The sequence below is a fragment of the Nelumbo nucifera genome, chromosome 3 (genome assembly GCF_055504915.1).
Source record: "Nelumbo nucifera cultivar China Antique chromosome 3, China Antique-T2T, whole genome shotgun sequence".
In the NCBI taxonomy this organism is placed as follows: domain Eukaryota; kingdom Viridiplantae; phylum Streptophyta; class Magnoliopsida; order Proteales; family Nelumbonaceae; genus Nelumbo; species Nelumbo nucifera.
Genome location: NC_142651.1, coordinates 97,382,754 through 97,401,104, shown reverse-complemented (window position 1 = coordinate 97,401,104; position 18,351 = coordinate 97,382,754). Strand labels below are relative to the sequence as shown.

The 18,351-nt window shown below is 36.0% G+C and overlaps 2 protein-coding genes across 5 annotated transcripts; one reads left to right on the top strand and one right to left on the bottom strand.

The window, feature by feature from the left end:
- The first annotated feature begins 2,364 nt into the window (after nucleotides 1-2,364).
- On the top strand, nucleotides 2,365-14,146 carry LOC104586891 (nucleoside hydrolase 3-like). Of its 2 annotated transcripts, none has more exons than XR_016084146.1 (13): nucleotides 2,365-3,109; nucleotides 3,274-3,539; nucleotides 3,762-3,941; nucleotides 4,191-4,295; nucleotides 4,467-4,802; nucleotides 4,985-5,161; nucleotides 5,470-5,754; nucleotides 6,054-6,176; nucleotides 6,285-6,482; nucleotides 7,552-7,805; nucleotides 11,785-11,989; nucleotides 12,558-12,636; nucleotides 12,773-12,912. XR_016084146.1 is itself a non-coding variant. In XM_088901419.1 (13 exons), exons 2-13 carry the CDS (start codon nucleotides 3,366-3,368, stop codon nucleotides 13,818-13,820), a joined length of 2,652 nt encoding a protein of 883 aa, XP_088757545.1. In that variant the 5' UTR covers nucleotides 2,367-3,109; nucleotides 3,274-3,365; the 3' UTR covers nucleotides 13,821-14,146. The 2 variants fall into 2 exon arrangements, 1 of the variants encoding a protein (XP_088757545.1); XM_088901419.1 differs by lacking the exon at nucleotides 12,558-12,636 and adding an exon at nucleotides 13,512-14,146 and having other exon boundaries at nucleotides 2,367-3,109; nucleotides 12,773-13,078.
- A 2,201-nt stretch (nucleotides 14,147-16,347) lies between these two features.
- Nucleotides 16,348-18,113, bottom strand: LOC104586892 (histidine-containing phosphotransfer protein 1). 3 transcript variants are annotated; one of them, XM_088901420.1, is made up of 6 exons: nucleotides 17,790-18,113; nucleotides 17,511-17,641; nucleotides 17,307-17,375; nucleotides 16,859-16,930; nucleotides 16,663-16,735; nucleotides 16,348-16,579 (listed from the first exon to the last, which is right to left on the bottom strand). In XM_088901420.1, exons 1-6 carry the CDS (start codon nucleotides 17,847-17,849, stop codon nucleotides 16,544-16,546), a joined length of 441 nt encoding a protein of 146 aa, XP_088757546.1. In that variant the 5' UTR covers nucleotides 17,850-18,113; the 3' UTR covers nucleotides 16,348-16,543. The 3 variants fall into 3 exon arrangements, 2 of the variants coding, with proteins under 2 accessions (XP_088757546.1, XP_010242575.1); XM_010244273.3 differs by having other exon boundaries at nucleotides 16,348-16,591; nucleotides 17,790-18,105; XR_016084147.1 differs by having other exon boundaries at nucleotides 16,483-16,591; nucleotides 16,663-16,788; nucleotides 17,790-18,112.
- Between the last annotated feature and the right edge of the window lie 238 nt (nucleotides 18,114-18,351).

Here is an 18,351-nt window from a genome sequence, read left to right as displayed (position 1 = left end):
ATCTGGTCCATTGATATAAGATAAGAATATAGGTGTCAATAGACCAGGTTTAGATTGAAACCAATCTAAATCATAACAAATTTGAACAAATTAGATGGTCCAGACATTAAATTGGACCAGTCCAGAATGATCCAAAATATTCATTGGACTGGATTGGACCTGGTCCAATTTATAATGAACTCGCATTGGACTGGATCGTATTGGATCAAATCCAGTCCAATTGACACCCTTGGGAGTAAGTTCCCGGCTAACTGAACTAAATCGATCTGTGCTCACCCTTATTATTAATTATATAATTAATAGTAGTATGGTCATATGCTGCACTTTTGTTTTTTCTTTTCCTGGCTCTTTGATGGTTTACTTAACTCAGTTCGAAGTTGAAGTTGGAGTTGTGATCTCCTCTCAACAGAAAAGAAAAAAAAAAAAAAACTGTCCCAACACGTTCAAACATGATCTGTGTATTGCATGCAGAAAGCAGCAGAATTCCAAACTGAATGGTGGGCCGTCATTGATGGTTTAATAGAGGCTAGCTCTTAGGGGATCAAAACTCTTTTGGCTTTTTGTGATTCAGCAGAAGTTGTACATGGTATATATTAGTAAAACAGCTAATTCTACTGTAGGTTATGGTTGGGATTTTGTCAAAGGGCCCAACCCAAAGCCCAAAGCCCAAATCCAAAACAGTATAAACTTTTAACTTGGGCCAACCCGACTTGCACCCTCAATGACAAGCGGCAGGTGGAATGTAAGGAAGCTGAATCTTATTATCCATGCATTTATCTTTTTGTGTGGAAAAAACAAATAAAATATAGGCAGTTATATGTCATTTTATGATATAGAATGAAAGGTGACCATACAACCCCTTTGTATTGGTATGTGTTCCCTATTATGACACCGGGTCCCATAAGATTTGTGGTTGAGATTATTCACTTGTCCTATCAAAAACAGTGATTTCCATATAACAGTATCACGTATATTTTTCATGGGGTTTTGATTGGTCATAATCTTTATGAGATCATGTCTTTTTAGCATCATAGATTTTTTGATAAATTACAGATAGATATCTTATACTTTGGGGGTAATGACGATAGGTACCTGAACTTTAAATTGCAATACTTGAGTATTCTGTACTTTTAAAAATAGACACTTGGGTCCATCCGTCAGTTAAATATTACATAATACCAAAAAATACCCTTTTCATGTATTTTTGAGATCATTCTCATATACTTTTGAGATTATTCTCAAGTAACCAAACGTCTCTCCACAATGACATTCTCACATGGACAGCAAATAACATATTCAAATTGTCCAACGACAGCGTTCTTTGGTGATAATTTTACTCTATAGAATGATCTCAAAAATACACAAGAAAAGCATTTTTGAGATTATATAATGTTTAACTAACAGAATACTAACGGATGGACCCAAGTGTCTATTTTTGAGAGTTCAGGGTACTCAACTGTTGCAATTGAAAGTTCAGCATACTTATCTGTCACTACCCCCAAAGTACAGGGTACATATCTGTAATTTACCCTAGATCTTTCCATTTTTATATTTGGCAATGAAGGTGGTGTTTGGAATTGATGGTGGTTTTTCATAAATCAGTGCCACATCAGAGAGACATTAGCAATTTCAAAATCTTCAATTATTTTGTTGTTTGGCTGCCAATTTCTAAGAAATTTATAAATCGGTTAGAAATTGGACTCAAAAGAGGAATCACATCAAATGATAATTTCTCTTTTTAGGCTGATTCCAATTATTTTTGGATGTGAGGCATCTGAGATGAATAGGGGAGATACTTCCCATAAACACAAAAATCACTATTGATAATCACTATCAAACAAATTCATAACCGATTTATGAGAAATTAGCGAGGACCCATGCGATGCATGGGCCTTGTTAGGCGAAAGTTAAACAATAGAAATATATAAGAGTACACAATTGTTTTATATTTCAACTTTTTATATAATTAATAATTATTTATATTTTATATATTACTTTTAATAATTTTTTACAATACAAAAATAACAATAATTAATTTAAGCTAGGGTTGTTCATCAAACCGATGAAAATGTACCAATCCGACCCAATTCGACTCGAATTGGTCGGTTTTCTAGTATTTCCGATTGGTTTTGATACAGTGATTTCTCAATCCAATCAAATTGGGTCAATTTCGATTTAATCATTTGTAAATCGATCAAAACTGAACCGACCCGATCATGAATATATATTAATATTTTATATTTTAAATATAATTTTTTAATACCAAAAAAGTAATAAAGTCCGATAAAAATGCGATAAGAGGAATCGGCATAGATCCCAAAGTCGGCTTTCAGTTTTATATTTTGCGTGCCTAATTTTGACGTATGGAGTGATGGATTGTGACGAATGACGATGAGATGATAAGAACATGACTCCTCCATTCAACGACTGACAGCATTCTTTTTGCAAGTAACAGACTCTCCGACACTTTGTTTGTATTCTGATACATAATCATGATAAACAGTCTGACCAGAAGCAGAAGCAGAGAGCAGTCTACCATGGATTTCCACTTGCAAACCAAAGCGTGGGTGCAAGTGTATACATTGTATTAAACAAGTCTCTGTCGCCTTCCCCTTCAGCTTCCAAAAGCAAACAACAATATTATAGTAGAAGAAGAATCTCAATCCATCCATTTATAAATGTCCAAGAGCACATCAATTCCACTGCGTTTACTCCCCAACCTGCAAAAAGAAATCAACCGAAATAAACAAATCTTCAATCACTATAGAAAGCTTTTAGCTTTAGCCACCATTGACATTACCAACACAATTAACTGCACATCTCTCTCTCTCCTCTCTCTCTCTCTCTAGATATCCTCAACTCTCCTCTTAGTCTCTCTACAGGCTTTCTTCCCAAACAGAGAGACTCCCAATAAACAACTCACTTAGAACACCCAACTATATAAAATATCAAAGGATTCCCCCACCCCCTCGTGTCTTCCGACATTTATCTCTCTCTCTCTCTCACTTCCTTTCTCTCCAAGAATCTAGTAATAAAGATGACAAGCTGATTCCTGTCAATGCTCTGTCAATCTGTCTCTTCTTCTCCGGCATCCCTGCTTCATTTCTAGGCGAGTCTCCGGCACACAAATATCACAACATACTCCAGTTTTCATCTTTATTAACTCCTTTTGTCTCTTCTTCTCTATCTTTGCCTTTTCTTTTTCGTTCCCATTCCCATATGCTATGCTTCTTTCAACTAATAACTGGTGGGTGCCTTTTCTGACGTTTTCAGAACTGGGTGATTGATAGAACAGTTGTATTGATAAAAGCAATTCTCTTTCAAGTGAAGGAATTGCTCATACTCGGCTGCCATACAACACATCAATGTTGCTGGGGAGGCTTCTCTGGTTACTGTTTTTGTTTGGAGTTCTGGGGGCAGATATTTCCTCTGTTAATGCTTTGCCTCGACAGATCCTTTTGGATACTGACGTCGATACTGATGATATCTTTGCTCTTCTCTATCTGTTGAAGCAGAACAGATCAGAAATGGACTTGCAGGTATTGTTCCTCTGTCTCTTATTATTGAATTTTTAACACTGGTTGGTGGGCTGCACCAAGAGCTTTATATGATTGAATATTTCTGTTAGAAAGACAAATGGGTAAGGAGAGAAGTACAGAACACATTTGGTCTTGAAAATGTTAGTTTATGAGATAGTCTGAAATTCAGTGCTTCTAGGTGTTGCCTTATATTTCTTCAACCAAGTTATTATCTTTCTGTAGGCAATCACTATCAACACCAATGCATGGACTAATGCCGGGCATTCTGTGAATCAAATATATGACATTCTTTACATGATGGGTCGTGATGACATTGCAGTTGGCATTGGAGGTGAAGGTGGAATATTACCAAATGGTACCATCCTCCCAGATGTTGGAGGATATCTTCCAATAATTGAACAGGTTAAATGTACAACCTGCTATGTTTTTTCTCAGTTTCATGTGTAACATGCCATCAAGATAGAGTATTTCCTTGAATGACTCTGCAAATTACTCTAAATATCTATCTTGTTCATAACTTTCAGCGTGATATGCCATCTGGGTTTTGAAATTTGGATGGGATGTTGTATTTGAAAAATCAGTTGGCTCCCTGAGTCGATGGATATCCTTGTTTGTTGTTGATTTTGTTAGTGTCTGAACATTCTTTGTTAGGGGCTCTCAACTGCTGGAGGTTGTAGGTATAGACAAGCTATCCCCTTACGGGGGCGATTAAATGTTGATACAAATTATGGAATACGGAGAGGATTCCTTCCACAGGTAATCATTTTGGTAGTTTTCACCGTCTTCTTAGATGCTTTTAGCAGATTGTAAGAACATATGGGGTTTGATGGGGAAGAACAACTTATTACTATATTACATGCCTGTAGGCTTTTGTATCTTCTCTGCATTCTAATATCTAGCTCCTACACATTATTGTTGTTGAAGCAGGGGAACAGACAATATTTGCCTCTTCAGCAACCTACTGCACAAAGAGTGATGATAGATACAATATCAAAGGGTCCTGTCACTGTACTCATTATTGGGGCACATACAAACTTTGCCATTTTCCTCATGAATAATCCTCATCTGAAGAAGAACATTGAGCACATTTATGTCATGGGTGGTGGTGTGAGGTCTAGCAACCCAACAGGTTGCTGTCCTAAGAAATCCATCTCCACTTGCAAGCCTAAACAGTGTGGTGATCGTGGTAATCTATATTCAGCCTTTAACAGCAACCCATATGCTGAATTCAATATCTTTGGAGATCCTTTTGCAGCATACCAGGTAATACAATTTTTTGAATGTAGATTATTCAATGGACATTATGAAAATATAGCTAGGACAGTTTACTGTATAAAACAGAAGGGGAAAAACTATGTATCTCAATAAAATTTAAGTATTTTCCTTAATTTATTGCATATACTTTTAGATGCTTACAAATATTTTGATATTTTGTTTGATTATAGGTTTTCCATTCTGGAATCCCAGTCACTCTTGTTCCGTTGGATGCAACAAACACTATTCCTACAACAGAGAATTTTTTCATGGAATTTGAACAGAGACAACATACTTATGAGTCACAATACTGCTTCAAGTCCTTGAAAATGATCCGTGATATTTGGGGTTACAACCAATTCTATAGGGTAGTTTATAACTGATGCTTTGTTTTATTGCATTGATTGCTATTCCTCTCTACAACTATGTTTTTATGTTCTAGCATTTCACAGTGAACTTTTCTGGGCTGTATTGTGACAGTGGATCTGTTGTTGGGATCATCATTCCAACTATGGAATGACTGATATGTAATTAATGATTTTAAATTTTAATGATTGGAAATTATCATTTCCTATCAAAAAATAAAGTTAAATACATAAGTAAATTAGCATAAAATGATTAGTGGTACTCCTTCAGTGATTGAATTGAGCTAACCAATTAGGATAACCTCTTGCAGAGCCATTTCATGTGGGACTCATTTACATCTGGTGTAGCTGTGTCAATCATGCATAACTTGCACAACCTTGATGGGGAAAATGAATTTGCTGAGATGGAGTATATGAACATTACAATAGTGACATCAAACAACCCATTCGGGATATCAGATGGCTCAAATCCGTTTTTTGATGGTCACAAAATTCCAATGTTTAATTTACAGAAAAATGGAGTACATAGTGGCCATGTTCAGATGGGAATTCAGGATCCCTTCTGCCTAGTGAAGAATGGGAAAGGAAGATGTCAGGTAATTGGTTGTTGACTTTTCTCTGAAGCAGAATAAAATTAGTCATGAATCATCTGATGGAAAATGTATCTAGTTACAAACCAGGCCTTATGGGGCGAGATGCTCTTAGAATTTTTTTCTTGGTTTAATCTGATAAATGCACGGTGCTTGTCTTGACTTTAAATCAAACTATAATGTCCCCCTTTTCCCTTTTGTTTTGGTAATGCATTTCCAGTTAGTTCATGATATTGTAGGAAGATTAAGTTAGTTTCACCTTAAATACAAGAGAATTCTATCATCTAATTTTACATTGCAAGCAGGATGGTTACACAAAGGAGATAAACGGTACAGAAGCAGTACATGTTCTCGTTGCTACAAAGGCAAAACCAAATCAGGATATTGGCAGTCTGCTGGAAAGAGAATTTTTTAAAAGCTTCTTGGATGTAAATGATTCTGAGTATTCCTTTTATAGCGTTTTTGTGTTTAAATTCTGGTATTTCTTCAGTAATCACACATAGATAAATGAAAATGCCATGTGTTGGGAAATGCAGGTTCTAAACCTCCCTGAGCAATCTGGAAGATTTAATTTTGCAACCCAATTTCCTTACTATAAAGAGATTATGTACAAACCAGATTTTGGAACAAGAAAATTAGGAAAACCTGTTATTTTTGACATGGATATGAGTGCTGGAGACTTTCTCTCTTTAATCTATCTCCTGAAAGTACCTGTTGAAGTAATAAACCTCAAGGTATGGTTGTTTTCCCTTTCTATTATTATTATTATTTTTTTTAATTTCATTGGTTTTGAATTATATAAGTAAAGTGCATTCAAAGTACCATCTGGGTCATTGCTTTGCCTGGCTGGTACCCCTGGCACATAGATCAATGAGTCAAGACATATGGTGGCTTAAGTGGTTGCATTGCTAATGTTCTGAGCACAGAGGTGAGAAATGAGGTTATCACTTGAATACTGCTTACATAGTTAAAAGAAGACTGAAATGATCTTTATTATTTATGTATATAAAATTTAATCATTTATATAAAAAGATACTCTGAAAGTGATTGGGTTTCCATTAAAGGAAACTCGACTCAACCAAGCCATAAAACAATGGAGGTCACCTACATGAATTCTATTTTTTCACTCCACTCTATCAAGGTCCAATCCTCTTTTAAATTGTCATTCTTTTCTTCAAAGAAAAAAAAGAAGTTTCTGTTTCTCCAACACTAATATGAATTACAATTAAGATTCTTTTCCCAATACAATTCATCATTAGGAAAGGCAGGCAAAAACTTGACAGTATCTTTCCTAGAAAGGCTAATTTGCCTATGTATAGCTTGGATGGCCAGATTATTCTGACTTATGAATGTGTGGATGATGCTACTAAGATGTTTAATCATGGCCCCCATACCATGATGCTGGTACTTGCTTACTTTATCTGGGCAGTGGAGTTGGTGGATTATTTTTGAACCTTAGGCTCAGTTGGAAGGAGTACAAATACAAATATGTAGAGTGCAAAACCTTGTATTTTGTATTGTTTTATATGTATTTGTTCTGTACATATTTGTATTTGTACTCCTTCCAAACTGAGCCTTAAGACCTGGATGTATTCTCTAGGAATGCCAATTTGTGATGTACCTTCAACAGTTAGTACATGTTTCTTGCAACTTGATCCTATTTATCAAAAAATATGTTAATCAATTTCAAATACATCATACTTTTCCTGAACTTAAATTGGAAACCACTTAATCAACCATCATTTCAAGTTGTGTGAGATGCAAGTAACATTCCTTTATGCATGGCTTTTCTTCTTCCAACAGGGAATATTGATAAGTCCCACAGGCTGGGCAAATGCTGCAACAATAGACGTTGTTTATGATGTACTGCATATGATGGGACGTGATGATATTCCAGTTGGTCTGGGAGACATGTTTGCAATTGGTGAGGCAAATCCATCTTTTCCTTCTGTTGGTGGCTGCAAGCATGTCAAGGCTATACCACATGGAAGTGGTGGGTTTCTTGATTCTGACACATTTTATGGGTTTGCTCGTCATCTTCCAAGGAGCCCTAGAAGGTATTTCTTACATCTTGATATAATACTGATGCTAATTGCATTTTGAAGGGTAGTCTTCTGTTTCACTTGAATGCTCACATTCCAAACGTGGTTAATTACATATTTGGATTCTCAAATGGAAGAACTAATGGAAATAAAAGTCTTTGTTCTCTCTTTTTGTGTTAGAGGTATGTTCTTATAAACATTGATGTTGTTTCCTTGGTAGGTCATTTTTGACACAACAAAACATCATCATCATCATTAGCCAAAAAAGCAAAAACAATAACTAGAACTTAAAGTTGGAATTCCATATTAGTATTTCTTGCAGTGCAAAACATAATGAAATTATTGGTATTTAGGAATTGAACAGGAGATTTAGCGATGAAAAAAATTGAACTGTTTATTCCAAGATTAATGAAGTGAGAAGTACCCCTAGAATCCAAGGTTACAATGTCACACATTGTATTTTATTTTTGTCCAACTTAAACATCCAAACTGCGATGTCCTGTTATAATGAATCCATTCTTGTTTAGGTTAACTAATAATATGTAGTTAATGTATAGTAAGTAACTTTGTTCTATGTCTTCATCCCAATCTTCTAAATGCTAACTAAGCACTTTTTGTATATGGGCTTCTTTCAGAACTTCTAAGGACAAATTCATAATGCAGCATCAATGTTTTTTTGAAACTACATATGGGACTAATCTTGAAGGACATTAAACATTCAAGGAGAAAACCCTTTTTCCTTGCAGTCAGAGGGGATATTTGTGACCAGAGATAATGTCCTAGGAGTGCCTTCTGTAAGAATATAGAACTTCTTGTATAATATTCCTTATGACAAAGAATAAGAAATACAAATTAGTCAGGTGCTTAACTCCATTAAAACTAAACCTAGGCTTTATAACAACTATTTGTCTGTTAGATACACAATTCTTGCTTTGTAGTATGTAGGATCATAACTTCTGTTGAAAAAGCAGAAGTTATGACAATCCCGTTTTCTTTTTTGTCCTTCCTGTTTCCATTTTACCATCTTCAGCTTTCATCAAATACTCCTAATTATGTGGTTGTTGGTACTATATTGACATCAAATCATCTAATTCTACCTTTCCTCATCTCTTCACGTATTAGTGCAACCTATTAGTTTCCACATATTCTCTTGTTTCTCATATTCTTCGTAGTTCCCCTGCCTATCTATCTCAGAATCCTCTTCTTGGTCATGTTGATTTTATGGATGTTTTGTTTCTTGTCCCAAAAGGAATCCTTAAAGAAGCATTGGACTTATAACATTCTTGTGGAAATATTCCTTATAATGTGATTAATAGGCATTAGTCCTGCAACATTTCAGAAGCACACATCAACTTCATCTACCACAGTATTTATGAGGACACCTTCACATTAATATCTCTCTCATTATGTGTAGTCGAAATTAATTAGCAAGAGTGGTTGCTTCTGGCAATTGGCATCACTTTTGCTATCAATAGTTTGCTTTTTCTACTTCTAAATTTGTTTTTACTGAATGGAACTGCATGTATTCTTTTTTCCTGGGTTACCATTAAACCCTTTGATTCTAAAATATGCCTTCATGATTCTAATTCCACATTTACCTCTTTTCTACCATAATTAACTACTAATGCAAATGGCATCTCCTCCTATGAGTGCCAAGATAATATCCATAATTCATACCATAATAACCTTCCTGGTAAGAAGTAGATGGGTGTTGGATAAATTATTAGGACTAGTTAGATTCTATGCATGTATAGATGTGACAATAAATGTTATATCTAATAACAAAAAGTAATATTTTTTATTAACTAATGTGTATTAGATCTACTAAAACTACTACATCTATTGTATCCTTATCTTCTGTTAGATTAACCTTTAAGTAATGTGCATAATTTTATTCTTTGCATGCTAAAGTACTCATAATTAGTATAAGTTTTTCATGAGTAGATGAATTTGACAGGGAAAAAGGAGGAAAGAGAAACAAAAAATCCAGAAATCCTTAATACAAATAGGGCATAGGTATACCAGCATGTGTACTCTCTCCCTAGAAAATTTGACCTCAGCTCGCCTTTAGCCAGAGATAACTCATTGGCTAGCCTTGACACCCACAAAATGAAATGTTCAAGTTGGAGGAAAAATCTTTGTTTTAGAAAGGTATTGGTAGTCATCTATTGGCCCTCACCAGAACAAGAAGCCAATTTAATCATGTTGCACAGGTCTTCTCATTTTTCAATTTAGAGGGATTGATTTCATACAGCATAGGAAGAGTCGTGGTTTTGCTAGAATTCCTTGGTCTGATTCTACCAATAACACCTATTATAAATACCCATCAATCATTGAAAGGCTAGGCTACCTGGCAAAAACCATCAAAATTTTTCTTTATTTGCATTCTTCTTCTTCTTTTTTTTTTTTTTTTTTTTGGGGGGGGGGTGTTGGCATTTGAAAATCTTTCCTATGATGGTCCAGTATACCACCTTACCTTATTGTCTTTGGATTGGCTCTAGGAAAGATAGGTTATGGCAAAGAATAGTCTATGAGAACATGCCCTCTTATTGCAAGTATTGTAATAAGAAAGGCCAGGAGGAATCTGAATGTCAATGGAAGAATATAAAACAAAAAAAGAGGAAGGTTCTGAATGAAACTATGATGCACGGAAAAGGCAAGGAAGTGATTAGAACCGAATGCAGACATACCAGTGGTAGGGATGGAAATCCTAAAGAGGATGCTCCATCTTCTTCTTTGATCATGGTAGAAAAGGGTTCTTAAATCGAACCTACTTTAGAAGAAAGAGCAGTCTTTGTTGGAAGTCAGAATGGAAAAATGCATAAATAATGTTGATGATGGGGAAGTTGCTTGCTGGGTGTATGAAATAAATACTAAGGCAGCAATAGTGGTTGCAAAGGAGAAAAAATATAGGTAAGGTGAATGCCCACTAGATGTTTGATGTAGAGAATGTGGCACTGAAAGTGCTTTATGACTTGGTTAGCGATAGTGAATTAGAGTATGAACTGGAAATTGAAAAATTAAAGGTAGCAGAATGGAGATGCATTAGCGAGACCCTACAAAGAAGGATTATGCAGAAAATGCCCTACCAAGTTGCTGCAATGCCTCTTGAGATTGAAGCAACAATTGCAGCTGTAGAAAAACAAATTTGCAACCAAGAGGCTGAAGTCAATTTAATTAGGATAGAACCTCAGATGGAGAAAGATCAGAAAGGGTGATCACATGTACAGAAAAGGATGAAGTACTATACCTTTTCTCTAAAAAAGAAAAAACAGATGAGCAGAACCAGAGTTGGATAATAATGGAGAGAGAAAATGGTACACAATTCCAATGTGGAACAAGAGACTTTGCCTCCTGTGGCACAAGCAGAGTCAATTCATAGGTCTTCAAGACCAAACAAAGGTTTCTTCTCTCGGTGTAATTAATGTAGTCTATTTTAGGCATTGTTTTAGTTTTAAATGTTTTTCTGTAGTGCATGTTTTCCTTTTAGGGGTAAGGCTCACGTCCCCCCTCCTAGTGATAATTGATAATATCTTCTTAAAAAAAGGAATAGCCTATCCAATGACCTTTACTCTTTTTCCATACAAAAAGGGTTAAGGCTCAATGATTACAAGAGAAACACCTAACTAATTTTGACAATCTCAAGAAATGGTGTCAATGATTGAGACCACTGTTCAATTAATAATCAATCAATTTGATAGGTTTACCATTTTCATTGCACACAATGCGCTTATGGGGAAAAGTATCTCTTATCTTCATTCTCATGTAGGGCATCTTGCACGTATATATTGACTTTCCTGTTAACCACCTCCAAGGAAAAGTTAATTGTTTTATGCACAAGAGAGTTAGAAAAGATGGTTAGGTATTTGGGTTTGTTGTTCCTAGGTTAAGATGTACCTTTTAATTTTTTTCTTTGTTTGGTTTCATTTTTTATATTCCATATTCTCTTGAACATATTTTAGTTCATTGAATGACATTTGTAGTGATGTTTCAGGTATACAGCAGAAAATTCCCTGAGGTTTGGACCTCCTAGAGATACTGATCATCCTGAAGTTAGACAACCACTAGCATTAGAAGTTTGGAGATCCATTTTGAGCACAATGGATCCAGGATCCAAAGTTACAATGCTGACCAGCGGACCTCTGACTAATTTAGTAAACATAATTCTTTCAGAGAAGAAGGCAAGTTCGATGATTGAGGTCAGTAATTTTTCATGTTCTTTGAAATGCTCATGGAATAGATTATCAATGAAGAAGAATTTAAAAAAAGAAAAAACTCAGATAATTTTATGATGTTTTTGTTGTATAATATCTGATTTTAGTCACCTACCATATGAAACACATTTCCATTATTAACTGTATGTTCTATTATCTTTTCTTTTAATTAACCTTTTGGGTAGGTGCTCTTTTTGAGGATTAACTGAATCATATTGCTCAAGATAATTTTGACATGAATCATTGAAGTATGATACAACCTTGTAAACTAAAAGCTGAATGAATTCATGAATCTTTAAGTGCAACCATTCACCCAAGGAACTTGGGAGAGGTAATGGTGGGCCTTGATAAGTGGTCATTGACTATGATATGTTCAGCGTATTCTTAGATCCTTAATTCCCAGGAAAGAAATATTGTGCAGAAAACTTTGGAAGAGGAGTTACCTTTTTCTATGAAGTTGAGGGTGGTTCTCCTCAGCCACTGGTATTTATGTGCTTGGTGCTCCCTCCTTTCATTCTTTTTTATTAGTAACTTATCAATGAAGTTTATTCAGAGAATGGAGTAGATTACAAGATAGAATATGATGAACTTGAGAAAAGAGAAGAAAAGAAAGCTATCCTTCGGCATTTCCCGTAAGAAGTGGCTACTCTCATGCATATTTAAAGCCTTATATCTTCTTGATCTTCTCTTTATCATTTCAAGGAAAATAATGAACTTAATGGATACCCAGTTAACATCATTGACCATTTGTTTAATTTCCACTTTCAGAATGTATATATAGTTGGTGGACACATCACCTATGACAGCAAGGATAAAGGAAATGTCTTCGCAGTTCCTTCAAACAAATATGCGGAATTCAATCTGTTTCTTGATCCATTGGCTGCAAAAAAGGTCTTTGACTCAAAACTCAATATCACACTCATTCCGCTTGGCATCCAAAGGCAAGTCAGTTCCTTCCGCAAGATTCTGAAGAGGCTAAGGCTCACAAAAAAGACCCCCGAGGCTGTACTTGCACAGAAATTTCTGTCAAGGCTATATAGTTTACAACAAAAGCATCGTAGCTACCATCATATGGTAAAGTAACATGATTTCTAAATATAACAAGGAGAAACTTAAGGTATCATTCTGGTAGACTTAGAGACAGTTCACCAACAGAATGCTGGTAGTCATTGGCATGGTGCAGGAAACACTGTGTTCAATTTTGAATTGGGGGGGGGGGGGGGTGGGATTAGGACCAATTGGGTTATTGTAACCGATGGGTTTATGATCCTTTTCCAAACATATTGTACATGTTTTTGGACAGTCGCATGTGATTTTGTTTAATCAGGACCAACTGAACAGGTCAACCTTAACCTACCAAGATCTCTAGATGAGACCAATAGATGTTGTGTTCCTAATCCTCGTATTTTCATGATGTGGATTTAAGTTTTCTGCATTTCATTAGTTTAAGTATATTCTCCTTTATCTCACTCCTTCAGCTTATTTTTACTGTTTTATCTGGCTACAGGATACATTCTTGGGTGAAATTCTTGGTGCAATAATCTTGGCTGGTCATAATCACTATCTAAATCTAAGCTTCCAAGTCAAGCCCATAAAAGTATTGGCTACTGGTGATATATCCAAAGATGGACAAATTATCATTGATAAAAGGACAGGAAAACTAGCCAAAATATTGGAAAGTGTGAACCCTATGGCATATTATGACCACTTCGCAAATCTCTTGGGTGAAAAATTGCAGTCTGCTATGATTGGTAGCTTTAATGAGCAGAAAAGAATCTGGCGTAGATCACCAAATCAAACTAAGAGTACTTGCTGAGACAGTAAAATATTCTTCAATAATAAGAAATGATTATTTTTCTTTGGTTGATATTTTGTATTACTAACGATGATCTTTGGAGGATCATATATTTTGAATAAAGGCACTTACAGTGTCAATGAGTTCAAAGAAAGTAGTAGAAAGAAAGGAAATATACAACTGAACTTATCCTTCATATACTGAGAAACATAGTATCTCTAATATCATCAAGTTTCAACTTCTACAGACATGTTTATCAGAATCCCTGAAATTAGAAAGGTACAGAAGATTGACACTGAGTTCACAGGACCGTTCTTGCATATTCCTTTTTCAAATGTGTACTTGATCATTAAATCCTGGTAAACAATGGCATTCATATTTCTGAATCAGGTAAAGCAATTTGTTTTTCCAAATTCTGATTTTCAAGCATTGTAACTTTGAATTGAATATTTCCTGGACAGACTTACAATGAGCAGGGGCTTGGGTAGATTCTTAAAGAGTCGTGAGGAAGGGCAGCCCAGCAAAGCAGGGTCTGGGGAGGGACAGATATATGCAGCCTTATTACCCCCTGCACATACAGATAGACTGTTTCCAAGATTTGAACCCTGGTCACCCAGGTTGCACTGGAGCAACCCAACCGTCGCGCCAAGATTAGGTGAAAAGCTTGACTGCACTTATCATTGTTATGCATTGGGTTCACACTTGTGGACCCTTGGCCTCATACTGCATGGTGATGGAACCTATCATTTCTGTCAGGCAAAGCCATCCCTAACCCCAATCAGATCAAATGAAGCAAGCCCCAGGCTTAGACAGTAAATGTACAATCACTGCATTACAAATGATAATCAACAACTGTCAATAGAATCTCAAGACTCATGGTCGGTACATGACGACAATTTATGCTTAGCTGGTAAATCACAGTTTAAATGACACCAAAGGGTAGCCAGGGGTCGGCAAGAAAAATCCTAAATTTTGGGTTGAAAAAAGAAATCAAAAATAAATTCTGACAATGACAGAGAATTGCCAAAGGAATTGATGGTTGCAGACTTGCAATCATCCAATGAGGTTGATACTTGTTATTTTTACTTATTATGTGGGGTCTGTGAGGTGGCAAGTCCCAAAACAACAATTTCCTGCTCTGCATCAACAATCAACTCCAGGAGCTTCCGCCTGTTATTTTTGCACGTCTTTCAGTTTGCAGGAAGCTCGAAAGACCAAAAATGGCCTTTTCTTGTTTGTATTGTATAGATCAAAAGACCCAAAGACAAGCGCATGGAAAGACAAAAAACCAAAAATCAGAAAGCTTCAAGTGAAGCTTTTGGTTTTTTTTTTCACGCTGAAAATAGTCTTCCCAACTATTTTTAACAGTCCCATAGACCACGACGCTTAACATTTAACAAACAGTCTTGGTCTTTAAAGGCAAGACCCCAAAAGTTAAAAAGGCGAAAGGTGGAAAGCTAAATAAAGAAACGTTGAATGAATTCATTTAGTACAGAGCTCTTTGTTCCATGTCATGTTTGAACATGTAATTGCAGACCAAGAGGCAAATGCAAATCCCAACTGATGGTAAGCAATTAAGCATTGACCGTTGACATTGCCAGACACATCTGTGATATTGTTACAAAGAAAAATAGTGATGGGTCATTAAATAATTGAACAAATTCCCAAAAATAATGAAAAAAATAGCCCTCCAATCCTCCATTGCATTGATTTTTTTTCTTTTTTTTTTTTTTTTTTTGTTTTTGCATTGAAATGCTGTTTGGTATCCATTCTCTATTTCTCCCTATCTAGAAATGAACTGTAAATAAAGATGTCGACGCAATTCCCCCACTTGACAGTACTGCCGTCCTTATTCAATTAAGTATATTAACAACTCTGATTAAGTAGATTAATATATATATATTATATTCTTGAGATCCTTCATCTGCTTGACTCACCAAATCATTCAAACCAGAGGACCCATATCTGGGTCAGTTGTATCAGACGGTTTCAATGTGGTTCCACAAAATCAGATAGGTCTCATTTAATCACAATGAAAATGGTTCCATAGATTCAAGAAACCCTGTACCCCATGGTTAGGTATGAAGATGACTGTAAGTCACTTAAACAAAGATTACTTTCTAATTTCTATTTCTACCAGACAAGGACCTTAGATTGTGTTTTTCTTACCTTGTTATTTGTTTTTGCTAGCTTACCTATTTTTCCTTTCATATCCCTGGGTGAATAGAAGAAAACTTGATCTGATCAATTATTGCTCCTTGCCTGACATAATCATGGCAGATTAGACCATGCAAGATGGAATAACAGAGAAGATTATCAACATTTCGATTTGAAAAGGAGAGTGGGTGGGCCGTGGACCTGATGAGATGGCAAAAGGGACAAAAAGACTTGCTCAAATTCTCTCCCCTCTTATGCTTAACAATCCCCCATACAGTTAAAAGAAGAGAACTACCAATAAGTGAAGCAGAGAAGATTATCAACATTTCAATTTGAAAAGGAGAGTGGGTGGGCCGTGGACCTGATGAGATGGCAAAAGGGACAAAAAGACTTGCTCAAATTCTCTCCCCTCTTAAGCTTAACAATCCCCCATACAGTTAAAAGAAGAGAACTACCAATAAGTGAAGTAGTTTACATCTCAAACACCAAAAAAAAAAAAAAAGTACAACGCTTCTCTATATCACTACCCTCCATTTTTCTTTCTTTCGTTCTCTACCTTTCTGCTTTTGATTAGACCTTGCCACCACTCACTCCATCGGAATCGACCCACCAGCTGCTAAAACCTGTTGCTCCAGCTACAGTTGAATGAGAAGAAAAATGAGACTTCTAGAGAGAGAGAGAAAGAGAGATAATTTCATCCACTCACCCTGAATAGAGTTTCAAGCTTGTTCTTCACAAGAGCATATTCATGTTTCACTTGTTGCAGACATCTCAGACACCTAAACCAGATTCTTCTCTTGATCAGAAGAAGTCGAGGAGGACTTCCATAGTTCTAACAGTAAGCAGTAAGATCTGGGTTAATTCAAAAAAGGAGGATATGTGAAAGGAAAGCAATAACTCACCCTTCAATGTTCTGTTCCTCGCAAAAGTTGCGAAAAGCAATGCAGACATTTTTGACTCTCTGTGCACCTATGCTGTAACCCATAGAAACCCATCCTCCTCATCAAACATTAATTATAGATACATGAATAAGATCCAAATTTTGATTTCCCCCCTCTCTGAAATCTGGGACTGCAACTCAGATCCGAGTTAGCTTTGAAACAGACTATATTCTTAGAGTAAAAGATTTTTTTCTACAAGAGATTAGAAACTTAAAATTGGTTCTTGTTATGTGAGGATGAAGGGGTTTCCTTTATAAGAATTTTATGTAGTCTTCAGGTACAGAACAGGGAAAAAAGAAGAGGATGACAAGAGAAAAAAAAAAAAAGGAAAAACCAGGTATTCTTTGGCCATATGCATTCAATATAGCAACTAAATAAGAACAAGCTGGAAGGGAACTAGGGAAGTAACCTGGAGCTACTACCCTTCAACTGATGAACATGGGCATCGACCTTCTTGAAATCTACACTCGGCTGATCCCTGCAAAAAAGAAATAGAAATCCAAGAACAGAAATGAGACTGTAGTCCTAGACCCATCAAGACCAAAACCAGAAAAGTTATCAAAGAAAAGCAACAGTAGATCCGAAAAATAGAAGCAGAAGCTTGAATACCCACAGGGATATGGCCAAATCGTTTAGAAGCCTCTCAGAATCTTCGAAAAAGAGAGAGACAACTTCAAAAACGAAATCAGGGTTACTCTCGTCTTGAAGTTGCTGAAGTTGAGTGAATTGATCATCTAGAAATCCCTTCTCACCAACAAAAAACAAAAAAAAAAACCATCAGCAAAACCTCTTAACAAGCAAGATGAAATCATCAGAGCATAATTAAAACACAAAGAAGCAGACCCATCTGCAGTTTTTTTTTCTTTCTCTGTATTTTATTCATTGTACTCACCTCACGAAATAAGGATGCTGTATAATCAACTAACCTTCTCTGCAACTGACCCACATCCATTCTTGCTTCTCCTCCCTCTCTCTCTCCCCTGTGTTTCTCTCTGCCCCCTCGCCTCCCTTATTTAACGTGGAACAGCAGGTCATAAATACCCGTTTCAGTAGATGGTTTCCCACTTTCCCCTAAATTTAAAAACATAAAAACTCAAGCCTTGAAAATGTTCTGACAGAAAACAGTAAGCAAAAAAACTTCTGCTTTGCTGCTTTTATGGATAGTCTACATATGGAAGCATCTCTTTTCTAAACGCCTCTCTCTCTTATGGATAGTCTACACCTTAAAAGGGGCCCCTACACACAAAAGAATAGATTACAATTGCCATTGTTGTTCATGTATGAATCCTCCATGTTTCTTTGTTGGGTAAATTATTGCTCTTCCTTACCAAACGCCAGTCACCCACGTCATATTTTTACTGTAATTTTCCCTCTCTTTCATTAGTTTTTCCTCTTAAAACACTCTTTGATCTTGGTTTTAAATTACTGGCATTTGACGTACAAGTGACTCAAGC

Coding starts and splice junctions, on each gene's coding strand:
- LOC104586891 (XM_088901419.1), top strand. CDS start 3,366: ATGTTGCTGGGGAGGCTTCTCTGGTTACTGTTTTTGTTTGGAGTTCTG. Junction 4,803..4,984: donor ATCCTTTTGCAGCATACCAG/GTAATACAATTT, acceptor GTTTGATTATAG/GTTTTCCATTCTGGAATCCC. Junction 5,755..6,053: donor ATGGGAAAGGAAGATGTCAG/GTAATTGGTTGT, acceptor CATTGCAAGCAG/GATGGTTACACAAAGGAGAT.
- LOC104586892 (XM_010244273.3), bottom strand. CDS start 17,849: ATGGATGTGGGTCAGTTGCAGAGAAGGTTAGTTGATTATACAGCATCC. Junction 17,642..17,789: donor CAGCATCCTTATTTCGTGAG/GTGAGTACAATG, acceptor GTTGGTGAGAAG/GGATTTCTAGATGATCAATT. Junction 16,592..16,662: donor AGCTTGAAACTCTATTCAGG/GTGAGTGGATGA, acceptor ATTCAACTGTAG/CTGGAGCAACAGGTTTTAGC.